The sequence below is a fragment of the Chenopodium album genome, chromosome 6 (assembly GCF_948465745.1).
Source record: "Chenopodium album chromosome 6, dcCheAlbu1.1, whole genome shotgun sequence".
Classification (NCBI taxonomy): Eukaryota; Viridiplantae; Streptophyta; class Magnoliopsida; order Caryophyllales; family Amaranthaceae; genus Chenopodium; species Chenopodium album.
This window is the reverse complement of record NC_137839.1, coordinates 44,935,460-44,948,523: the sequence shown is the minus strand read 5'-3', so window position 1 is coordinate 44,948,523 and position 13,064 is coordinate 44,935,460. Positions and strand designations below refer to the sequence as shown.

Here is a 13,064-nt window from a genome sequence, read left to right as displayed (position 1 = left end):
TTATCATTAAGAATTGGCATCAACCAAACACCACCGTTCGATCTTCATTAAAAACCATGTGTGAAGCTCGTGGAGTGGTTCGGTCGAACCATGGGTTGGTGTGGCCGAACTACGGGGTTGGTTCGGTCGAACCATGGGTGTGTTCGAACACACCTCTTCAAATTACAAAACCTCAAAAGTTCCTGACTCGTACTTCGACCGAACTCCTCACCGGTTTGCCCAAACCATGATAATTCGTAATTTACTCTGATTTTGCTCTATTTCTTGCGCGAATTGGTAGGGTGATGGCCGGAATTGAGTGGCTGCGGTGGTCGGAGTCGTGGTTTGGTGAGGTTGCTGCTGTTCGAATGGAACAGGGGAGGCAAGGCTGGTTGTTTTTGTTGTTGTTGCGGTGGTGGAAATGAGGGAGCAGGGAGTTGCGCTGGTGTGGGCTGCGGTTAATTTCGAGTTGGTTGGTGTCGTGAGGTTGAGTGGAATTGGTGGGTGATGGTGGTTCAGGTGCGGCTAGGTTGGTAATTGGTGTGGGTTTTAGTGGACTGATTTGGTTGGTGGTTGCAGCAGGGGAGTTGGTGATTAGGTTGACTGGCGATGGTTGCGTGGTGGTGTTTGCCAGGCAGCGTTGCTGCTGGTTGTTATGGTTTGGTTTTGGTGGCGTTGCTGCGCCGATTTGAGTGGCTACTAGTTGATTGGAACAGGGGAAGCTGCTAAGGTCGATGTGGATTGGGTGGATGGTGGTGCAGGGGTTGCGTGAGGGAGGCAGCAGCTATGAGGTGGAGGATAATAGGAGGTGGCTGCGGTGGTGTTGGTGGCTTGTGCAGTCGGCAATTGACTTTTGACATGAATTCGGAAACCGAACTCACTCGACTTAAAACCCGAACACCTACACAAGAAACCGAGGAAAGGGATTAAGAAAAATAAAATAAAACTAAGTAATAAAACAAAACTAAATAAACTAAAATAGAAAATGAGAGAATTAAAACTAAAACTAACAAAATTAAATAAAACACAAACAAATAAAATATGAAAAACACTCCAAACTAATTAAAATAAATAAAAGTAAAATAGAAATAAGAGAAATAAAACTAAAACTAATAAAAATATAAAACTATACAAGTAAATAAAATAAAATTAAATAACAAAATAAACTTAAAACTAATAAAAACTATGAAAGTAATAAAGAAAAGGAACGAAATAAAATAAATCGAAAGCAAATAAAATATGAAAATAAACTATAAACTAATTAAATAAAGAAATTAAATTAAAACATACTAAAACTAAGAAATAAACTAGAAACTTTATTAAAAAGAAAACAAGAGAATAAAAGGGAAAATAAGAGAAAATAAACACGAAAATAGCTCTAAAACGACTCCCTAAGAGTGACATATATATCACTCATCAAAAGCGCACATGAATACGAGAAAAATAAGTAAAGGCCTATTATTAGGGCAGATTCAATCTCTTTTAGGTTGGATTTGTACCTTCATACCCGAACTTCATTCCAGTCATGGTTCCAGACCTATTGGAGTTAACATCTGCTGGATCATTAAGGGGAGAACCTTCACCCTATGAACGGTTTACAAGTTCCTAAAACTTGTTGGCGACTCTTTTGCTCTAGCTTCCTTCCCTTTGGACGCCACCATGCTTAAGTGTATGATCACAGTGGTGCTCAAGTGTGGGATGGCTTGAAATATTCCCTACAAGGGGCATCCTGGTAATTTCCCCAGAAGGTGAATAGTAATTATTGTTCCTCCAGCAGATAAGTGACAAGTGCCACAGATGCCACGTGGCCCGCCACATCACATCTATGAGGGGAAAATGTTTTGGGTAAAATTACCCCGCCACGAGACCCAATGAGAATAGGACACGTTTCCACCCCGTATTGGCCTAAATTGGGCCACTAGCAAGATGACATGTGGAATCCACTGTCATCAAAAGGAATGATGCCCTTCAAAGGCCCAATTCCCAAAAAGCCGCCAAAAGTGCGGGCAGCCCACCAAATGTAGGTCAAATGACCTACTAAGAGCACACTTTTCCAAATTACCCTACAAATAGGGAGATTTCCCCTATTTGTGGGACAGATAAAAATTATTACAATATCACTGACATTCTCTTACATCAGAAAAATCCCCTGATCTCGGAATCCGAGAAGATCTCACTTTTACTTTTTTTTTCCGCACTTCTTACTTACTCCATCCGTTCTAACTTGATCGTCGGAGGCGGAGCTCCAACCACCCGGAGTTTTCGTTGTTTTAAAGGTACAGGTGCTTCTCAACCAGGCTTCGAGTTGTAACTCTCCCGAGGGACAAAAACACCCAAAACAATTCCTGATTTCGATAATTCACCATCTCTCCAAACTTTATACCCTATTAATTTCTATTGCATCCAACCGATCATCCAACCTAATATTACAGGTTACAAGACATGTGTTAGCCTATAATTGGCTTAAGAATTATTTTTTTAAAAAAAAATTAAATAAATAACCCCCAAAAACCACCCATGCCCAGCAGTTGCCACCACATCTAGCCCCCCACCCCTATCCCGGAAGACACCACACCCCCACCCCGCTGGAAAATCGGCCCTATCCTCAAAAACCCCTCCCTCGTTGCCGGAAAACGGCGCCCAGTCCTCCCCCTCCCTCGAAACCCACCCCTTTCCCTTCCCTACCACCAAAAATCCCTCTCCCACCCCCGAAAACCCCTCCCTCGCTGCCGGAAAACGGCGCCCAACCCCCCTTCCCTTCCCCCACCCTCGAAAACCCCTCCCCCGCTGCCGGAAAGCAACGCCCAACCTTCCCCTTCCCCCTTCCCTCGAAACTCACCCCTTTCCTTTTCCCCACCCTCGATTTCACCCCCTTCCCCGGCAATCATCCACGAAAACCGACTGTGTGGGTGATTTCGAGGGTCGGGGATGGGTGGTGGAGGATGGTCGGTGGTTTTTGGTGGAAGTCGGAGGTTGGCCGATTGTTTTCCTGTGGAATTGAGGATTGGGGTTAGGGTTCCGGTAGAGGTGATCAAAAATCAGGCCGGGCCGGGCCTTAACACAATTTTTCTTACCCAAACCGGTAAAAAAGTAGCGGGCTTGTGGAGCCAAAATGGGCTTTTCGGGCTAGGTTCGGGCTTTTTAACTAAAAATGTGTTTTAATGCTTGCCCAAACCCGCCCTATTTTCGGGCCGGATCGGGCCAGGCTAGCGGGGTGGGCCAATGTTAATCACCTCTAGGTTCCGGCGAGATTGAGGGTGGAGGTGGTGGTGGAAGTGGATGTGGTTTTTTTTTTTTTTTTTTTTATATATTTTGAACCTAACAAATTGCGACACGTGTGCAACCAATCACAAGTTAGCAAAATTTACCTCTTGAACCAGTTTCAAGGCATTTGGATGCAATAGAAATTAATTCCATACAAAGTTGGGAGTGATAATGAATAATCAAAAGTAGGGATTATTATTGACGGACTATGTAAAATTGAAATCAATCAGGGCAATTTTTCCTAATAAATAAATGACTCAGAAACAATTAGGAAGCAATTGATAAAAAAAAGCCTGAATTGCATATATAACTCTTGTATAAAATAGGTAAATAAATTGATTTAACAGTTATGACTACGAATAAGAGCTAATTAAAGTAAAAGCAAGTTTTTTTTTTTTTTTTTTTTTTTTTTTTTTTTTACACAAGAAACAGCCTATTTTGACAAATTACAAAAAGTTGATAAATTAGTGTGCACCTTCTGGACCAGCCTACACTTGCGAAATCCTTAAAATCCAGGAACCTCTCCTGGTAACGGAGCTAATTCATTTTTGCCGAATTTCTCTTCATCATAAAATGTGGCACGTACAACTCGCCCTCCAAAAAACCTGCCATCAAGGTCAACTAAAGCCTTGGTTGTTTCCTCTGATCTCTCAAACTGCACAAAAATTCTCACAGCTTCATCAGATGGGAAGTTGGACTCCGTGATTTCGAATATAAGCACCCGAGTAACTGTTCCGTACTTTGCACACTCCGATCCTACTTCTTCTTCCAATTCATCATCTACCTCACCAGGACCAACCTTCAATAACCATAAGTGAAATGAGAAAGTGGTTATTATCACACAAGTGAGATAACAAAAAAAAATAAAATAAAGGTATACAGAATGTCTCGGAACATTGTGAATAAAAGATGCAGGGAATTGTTACTCTGTCACCAATATTTTAGGCACTACATAAAAGCATAAAACAGTATCAGGTCAGTGACATCTTACAAAGAACCATTTAATTCTGAAGGTTAATCAATGATTGTATTTCAATTAAGGTTATTCTCCACAATATGTTGACACTATAATATAAAACAGAAGGGGATTAACAAGACTTTAACCAGAAAAAGCAGATTTATAATATAGTCGCCAACTCGCAGAGTTTCACCCCAAACTTCTCTAAAATCTTCTTTAAATGTCAAAACAGTCCTTTGAAACATTATTTTCATGAAGTCATCTCTGATATTAAACCAGCAATGCAAGCACACTGTTAAGTTGGATTCAATCATGTCAGTCATATTGCATCAATGTTGTTTATTTTCTTTTCTATAAAGATGCTGGAAACTGGAGAGGAGAACAGGAAATAATTGACAGAGTAAAGAGAAAACAAAATTAGGACAGTGAATTCTATTGATAATCCAAGTAATCACACAATACAACCTCCTTACTTTCGAGAGGTAAGGCTCTCCTACAAGGAAAAATAAAGAGGAAAATTCCAAAAGGATATTCAACTTACCCCCAAACAGCAAAGTACAACGTATTTATATTTAAAGGCCTCTAACAGAACTCATAACAGAATTCACTACTTCCCAAGCTTCCCATAACAAACTCCTCTTCCCAGGCATCTCATAACAAACTAGTGTTAAATAACTACTCTACCCTTAGGTAGTTTTAACCACCTTTGGCGCCATTCTTGTGAAAATAGGTGAATAGAATAGAAGGCTTCTGGTTCCTTGCCTTACCCCGGCCCAAAGCTTCACCTTGTCTTCAAGGTAAAAATCTGGAAATCTGAGTGTCATTGCCTCAGTCTATGTTACATGGACTCGGGTACGTGTGTTGGACACGGACACGTGTCCGAGTGTCCAATTCGTCAATTTCCAAAATTTTAGGACACGGGGACTCTGTCCTATATTTGGACACGGGTGCGGGGACACGGCACTTTCATTTGTTATAGTTTTATAATTTTATACTCGTATGTTTTTATCAATACTGAACAAAAAATAAAATAATTTGTAGTGTAATCGGACACGAGGAATACAAGTATTACAATGAGTGAATGAGGGAGTACATTAAAAATAAAAAATTGAATTGAGATAGTGGAGTGTGGGTCCACACGGTAAAGAAAAAAAAGAAAGAAAGTTATTTGGGTCTAGTGTCAGTCAAACATTTAATTTCAACCATAAATTTCTGATTTCTCTCTCCTCTCTTCTATCTCTTCTCTTAAATGGTGTAAATTTGAACGGTCTTTTTGCTCAAGCTTGCTGCCATTTTTGAAGCTTCAAGAACATAAAGCTCTAGTTGTCAACTGAAACTGCCGTGTCTGAGTGCAATCAGGTGAGTCGGACACGAATTTCGCACCCGTGTCCGTGTCGTGTCGTGTCGACACGGGTACGTGATGATTTTTGCCGAGTCCATGTAACAGAGGCCTCAGTAGTCCATATCTTCATATGTGGCCTCATACTCTGGTAGTTGCTTCCATTTTAGTAACACTTCCAGTTCCTGCTTTGTTTCTGACCCCCAGTAAGGACTCTGGTTCAACATCCAGCATTAACTCAGAAGTTAGCTGAGGAGGTAGTGCAGCGGCTTGTTGAGAAGGTCCCAAGGCCCTTTCTATAATTAACCTTATTACAAGCAGGTGACATGTGGCTTAACCTTTATATATTGGGATGCATTTTAGCTTGTGGATATAACAGTGGTTAGAATTCCTCTCTCTTGATGGGTGGATTTAGTTTGCAGGTGAATTTGGGTGGTGATGGTGGTGGGTGTGAGTACTCACCACGTTCCTCTCTCTCTAGATTCCCTTCTTTTCACATGGCCCATAATTGGAATCAAATGTAAAGCTCTATAAACTTCTATAGCCTCTAACAGCAAACCATAGATACTAAAATGTGATCTTACGCAATACAATCCTAATTACATTCAGATAGAATCAGGCAACCCTCTTCCTAGATGAGATCAATAAAAGTGTCTTCTAAATTATCCATGTCGAGCTCTACAAAACTAAATGCTAATTATGTTTAGCTCTAAACACAAGAAAGATGTCCACTAGGAATTTTAGGATGATGCTGCTAGAGATTAGTTTGATTACAGTACTAACAATGGCAAAAATTAAGAAGGAAGATGATGATTATAGTATTAATATGTGAATTACACTAAATTGAACGATAATTCCACTTTTGAGAGGTGGATGCTCTCCTAACATGAGCTTTTAAGAGGCTCACTCTCTCCCAATATCAAACTTCACAATATTTTCAACATATCTTAAGTCCTCCTAATGAGGTCTATTTGTAGAAAATCCCTCTTAACAAATCTCTAGTTTGTTCCCCAGGCTACTACTAACAGGCTATGACTAACATACCCTTCCCCTAATATTGATTTCTTATAGATGCTAATTATAACAAGCATTCATGGTAATACAATACTAGAACCACAACCTAGAGAGAATAGTTTAAAGCATAGAAAAGAATTTATTGAACATAATACAAAATCATCAAGATCATCACCAACTTGACTACCTTGTAGCATATTGAAATGTCCCAGATTGGACAGAACACCATTACTTCCTATAAAAATGTTGAAATTAAATGTTTAACCCCTTGAAAAATAATAATGAAGCATCAACAAATAAATCGTATTGGTACAAGTTATCAGCAAAAATATATGAGTATAAGAGCTCAAACATACTTATCTACAATAGCTATTAGATAGAAAAAATGGAAAAATATTACAATTCAGTAGCCAATGGAAGTCATCACTAATTCCAAGGAATAGACCACTACTAGATAACTGATCAACACATGTCAAGCAAAAGACAAGAAGGCATCTCCATAACATAAAAATGTGTGTGTGTGTGTGTGTGTGTGACAGCAAAAACAATCATATCTAGCAAATAACTTTGAATGGCAAGATTGGCAACTACGCAACCCATGGTGTCCAAGACTATAAAACGTTAAACTCGATATCAGCTTCCACAATAGCGATATTCACCAATTGTACAATGCTCCTATTGAGCTATTGATGAAATCATTAGCAGCCTCCAAAATTTAATTCTAACTCCCCTAAATCTATCAAACTAGCATAAGTTTTATACTTTATCCATTCCAAAAGTAAAAAGTAAATATCACAAGGTAAAATTGCATGTCTTGCATGTCGATGATATTCGAGAAGGGCAACAACCCGAAATGGGATTGAAACTCCTAACACAAGCTCAATTGAGAAGAATTCCATAGTTTCAAAAATTCCATGAAGATTTGGAAGACATAGAGGCAAGTCAAAAGACTAGTAAAAAAGGCTTAAGGCACACCAACGCGTTTCAGAGTTCCTTACACCTAAGACGCCCCTCGTTGAAGTGAAGCACATATAATAAGCAATATTCCCTCCATTTCATAATAATCGCAATAGTAGGGTGGGCACAAAGTTTTTAGAAAATCATAAGGTAGCTGGGTAGGGTTCAAAAAGGGAATTTAAAGTAGTGTAAGTGGGGTTGGAAAGAGAGAGAAATAGTAAAGTATTAGATGGTTTTTATCAAATAAGGAAGTATTGCAATTATCATGAAACGCACAAAAAAGGAAAGTGTTGCAATTATTAAGAAAAAAACCGCACCTAGACCATAAAAGGAGCATGATCCTTTATGCCTTAGACTTTTCAAACACTGGTGACAAGGATACACCTATGTATTCTTGACCGAAAGGCTATGAAATCTTACTTCTAGAAAGTATGAACCTTATACCTCTAAGAAAGTTTTGATGATACAAACTCCAAATGGCTTAAAGCCATGAAATCTAAGATGAAATCCATATTTGAAATTTCAAAGTTTAACTTGGCTGAAAATGGAGTTGTTAAGATAAAGTGAAAAGCTTGTTTAGCAAAACAAAAACATTTATGTTTTAAAGCTAGCTTTGTTAAATATTACGGACAAAATTCACCAAGTGGATTTATTGAAACCTTTTCATCATTTGCTATGCGCCTATGCCAGAACCTATCTATATACATTCGACAATTGCAAGTTGTCATATGTACAAAACTGTACGAAACTAAGCAACGGATATCAAAGCCATCTTCAATGGAATTTCAGAGGCATAATGTATATGATATACCAAAAGGGCTTTGTTAATCAAACTGATCATATGATAGGAAGGAATGCAAGCTTTAAAATCCATTTTGGATTAATTTAAGCATTAAGGAGTTAAAGTTTTACACTTCAAACAAGTAGTTAAAGTAATTTATAGTTCAAAAGGAATGCTTTGGGAATTTTTGTGATACCAAGGCTAGTGGGGGTAATTTTATGTCCTTTGTAGTACATGTCAATGAAGATATCCTTCTATGTCAAAACCATGCATATCTAGGTAAGGTGCACTGCAGTGTAGCCAAGAACATTCGTAAAGTACCTTGAACGAACTAGAAAAATGTATCGTAGTAGAAGATGATTTGGTTGTTAAAGATATAACAAAGCAAACTTCATCTTATACATTTGGTCTGAAAGGAAAGATGAGCAAAGCTTAGCATAATTCATAGAATACCTTGTTAAAGATTCAACAAAGGTGGAAATTTGGATTTAAATATTCATTATTGAACTCGATGTTACCCTAAACAAGTATCAACTCAACTATTCCCTATTTCCAATTTGAGACTATTAGTGGATTCATCGTTTAAGTCAAGAAGCAAAGGGAGCACATCAAATCCAATGGATCTTCTGTGAAAATTTCACGTCCTTGAGTTTACAATTTAAGAGTTGCAAGAGAAACACCTAAATGGCAAAGTTGCTAACTTGTATAACCGAATCACTTTAGCTTATACCTTAATCTAGAAATTAAAATTAAGCATATATGAAGATATGGATTAAATCTCTAGAGACAATCTAGATTATAACTCGTAGTTATAATGGTAAAACATCTATGTTATATTTTTTTTTTTATCATTTAATGAACTTAAAGTTCAATGTCATTTAATCTTGGTTTAGTATTAAATTAATGTCCAAATTTAATCTGTAAATTTCAAATAGGTCATTGAGATGATGTCTTAAATGAAAAAACCTTATAAAGTGAACAGGAGATTTTAGAGTAAAGAAGTTCCTAACCTAAATCATTGAAAATGGACAATAATGATCTTTAAATGGACTGGTTTTCATGTTATTTTATAGTGTTGTATCATGGGCTAGTCGATGAAGTTGTCATAAATCAATTGCATGGATACTAAATAAGAACTTGTATTGGACATACCACCATCATAGAATGTTGTAAGAATTAAATTTCACAAACTTATCTCATTAAACTATCATAGAATGTTGCATATCTAAGTAGTTCATTATTTGTTTTCAACTGGAAAATACATACCCGCACTCAAATAGAATATTGAATAAATATTTGTCTTGATGGTTTAACTCATGGGTTATAGATAAAAATACATGATAATTTTAGCTTATGTTTAAATAAAAATAAAGACAATAAGAGGGAATAGCTATGTACATTTGTTTAAAGTACAAGTGGAAGTTTATAAAATTATAGTCATTAAACAATGTACATAACTCTAATTAATAGTTTATAGGACTATACTCGAACTTCAATTTAATAATCAATATGCTTAACAAGAAACTACAGTTGAATAGTAAGTTTAATGTAATTGGGCTTACGGATTAACTTAAACTGATCTTACGCACGTACAAGATGGACCGAGCCCAATTAGTATAGAGTGGCCAAATGAAAAAAGGCCATCACGGGTGGGCGTGGTAGTCCAACCATGTATATAAAGGAAAAATAAGTCTTCCTTGATTAAATAAAATGTTGGTAAAGCAATAATACGGAATTAGATATATAGAAAATTGGTAAATTCAATTAGACATACGAGAAATAGAATCTTCCTCTTCCAATTAATATAGGCTGTCACGTTTCTTGTGGCAATATAGTGTGTTTACAAGCCGTTAGAGGGATTGCAATTGGATCCTAAACCAATCGAATCCCTACCAAAAAAGGCACACATCAAAAGGTATATTAATAGTCCCATTAGAATCATAGTCAATGTGTGTATAGATTCTTTAGATGTTTTTCTACAAAATATATTTATATCAAAACCTATTTGGACTAATTATTACTATATAATTCCAATCCACTAATTATCGATATCTAATTATGCGGTACCATAGTTCAATAATGATTTTAAATCCGAATTTCCTTTTCTACTATTTCGTCAATAGCAGATTATTCTAGTTTTGTTTGCTGGCCAGTATTAATAACTAGATCAATTAATAATATCACCAATGTATAAAAATGCTTCAGGCTCAATGAGATGATAAAGCCATAGAGGAAATGACGCGCTTTGATGTGCCTCTTTAAAGCGAGGTGCACAATAAACAACTACGAAAACTTGCTTATGCATTCCACAAATGCACCTTAAGTGTGCCTCCCGCACGCCTTGATGAATTCATGAGCCTCGCCAACAGCGGATAACCCTAATCATTTAGTGCCTAGGCACACCTTTAAATACACTGAATATCACATAATTTGAACGATATATTTATAATTAGACTAAAAAATAATGTTTAAGAAGGCTATTGATACCACATTTAAGATTTGAATTAATTACATATACAAGTTATACACATTAATTATAAACCTAATAATATTATTAATTTGGCTTTTGGTACATGCCTCTTTGATGAAGATTGAAGTATCCCAATTGCAATCCCTCTAACAGCAGGCACACGCACAATCAAGCCGTAGATTAACCTCTCTTTCTCATTCTCACGGGGATGAAAATGTAAATCTTATTCAAATCAATAATATTCAATACATCTAAAGATATTATTTCTTAACCGACATTTATCAAAGGAGACTTGTTCTTCCTTTATTGACATAATTGCATAGCCACTCTCACGCACGGAACCTAGGGCGTTGCAAGGCTTTGTTTCATTTGGCCCACTCAATTCTAATTTAGCATAGTCCATACTTGCGTGTGCAACTCTATAGGATTATAAGCCCAAATGCCTAATTAGACTTATTAAGCAATAGCTGTTTCTGGCTAAACATATTGATTACCTAATTAAACTTATTAAATCAAAGTTCATATTAAATCCAATAATCTATTAATTAGAGTTATAATTCTAGTGAAGGATAAAGTATTGGGCCAATCTACTAGTCACAACGGACGAACCAAACAACTTAAATCTTTTACCATGAACTTTATTATTCAACACAGTAGCTTTTAAGGCCATGTTTGGCAAAATGCATTGTGGGGGTAGTTGATGGTTATGGTAGTAGCTCCTACATTACTCGTGCTATACACTTAAACTTTTTATTAAGTAGCGGTTTGAATTGGTCAAACCACTCAAAACTAGTTCCGAACACGATCAAAGTCAAATGTGCAAATTCATCAAAAGGGACTCAAGACAAACATAATGCACATTAGAAAGCTACATCTTTTACCGCCTACAATGCAATATAATGATTATAGTGATTGATTGATTGAATGCAATATAATGATTATTGTGTGTTTTCGACAATGGCGTCAGACAGGAGGAATAGCATATCATCTTTGACTTTATAATCAGGGATACACAGGCAGAATAAACATATTTCATTAAACGAGTTGGGGAAGGTAGATTGCATACCATGTTTCTCAGAAGTAAAACTCGGGTAGGCGGCCCGTTAAAGTTGACACTCTTTACCTTCTTCTCTTGCTGCTGCTGCTGCTTAGTTTCACTAGCATTGACAATAACCCCAGCTCTCCTATCAGTTTTCTTGGCCATCAAAGGAGTAGTTATTCCTTGCTCCAACTTCCCCAAACCCTGGCCTTGCTTCCACCCCATTTTCGCCATCATTCTCTGTGCCGCGGTCATTTGCCCTCCCGCCCCTACACCCAATCCAACTGTATCCGATTTCCCAATAGCAAACCCATCCACACTCCCACCCGGAGGAGACGGGGAACGAGGCGGCTGCCCACCACCACCACTACTACTCATTGCAGTCCGCCGCCTCCACGCCTCCTCCCCAGAAATACCCACTTTACTATCCCTCTCATCCCTATCCTTATCCTTATCCCTCTCCCTCCTCTCCTCTCTCTCCTCTTCCTCCTGCTGCCGCCTCTCGAGCTCCCGCTTCAGCTCCGCCTCCCGCGCTCGCCTCTTCTTCTCTCTTCTATACTCCTCGTAATCATTGGGTCTCACTGGGTCGTACTCCTCAACTACGGATGAAGTCACCCCCACCAATGCCGGTTGCAGGGCCTCTGATGGAGGGTCTTCCGCAGGTAGGGTTTTAATTGGTTTGGGCTTGCTGATAATCGCCTGAGATCGGATGATAGAAGGCGGGGAAGTGAACGCTGGCTTTCGAAGCGTCGGAGGAGCCATCTTTGCGCTGCTTGACCATACAGCGCTAGCCGACGGGTTAGCGGGTTTTTCATCCTCCGTAGTTGACGACGGCGGCGGAAGATCGCCGTACAAACCACCCAACATTATTTGAGAAAGAATAATTTAATCAAAGTGATTAACTTAGGTCTTATTTCATGAATTTTTTTTTTTTTTATAAGAAAGGACTCATTTGGTTACATTTGGGAATTAGGTCTTATTTGTTTGGAACTTTTGTCTAGACTTACCGTATAGATAGTGTTATTTGTCGACAAATATCCTTTTTTTTATTATAAAGGAAAAATTAGATAAAATAATCCCAACGTTTATCAATTTTGGTACAATAATCCCAACTTTAAATTATTCTGAAATAATTCGAACTTTTGGGGGTCTTCTTTTTCTTCAATTCCAAACCGGTCAACAGAAGTCAACAACCTTTAATAAGAGGCCATCATAACATGTGTCAGCTTGTCATTGGTCCAAAAATAAAATAAATTAAAAAAT

General features: G+C 37.8%; 1 protein-coding gene across 1 annotated transcript; it reads right to left on the bottom strand.

The window, feature by feature from the left end:
- Window positions 1–3,525: 3,525 nt before the first annotated feature.
- LOC145636047 (DNA-damage-repair/toleration protein 111-like) lies at window positions 3,526–12,681 on the bottom strand. The gene is made up of 2 exons (XM_081687482.1): window positions 11,829–12,681; window positions 3,526–4,042 (listed from the first exon to the last, which is right to left on the bottom strand). The coding sequence occupies exons 1-2, from the start codon at window positions 12,666–12,668 to the stop codon at window positions 3,749–3,751; spliced, it is 1,134 nt and encodes a 377-aa protein (XP_081543608.1). The 5' UTR covers window positions 12,669–12,681; the 3' UTR covers window positions 3,526–3,748.
- Window positions 12,682–13,064: the final 383 nt, after the last annotated feature.

Excerpts from the sequence above, each read along its gene's own strand:
- LOC145636047 (XM_081687482.1), bottom strand. The coding sequence starts at position 12,668 with ATGTTGGGTGGTTTGTACGGCGATCTTCCGCCGCCGTCGTCAACTACG. Across the intron at positions 4,043-11,828 it reads TTTTACTTCTGAGAAACATG|GTTGGTCCTGGTGAGGTAGA; the intron begins GTATGCAATCTA and ends TGGTTATTGAAG.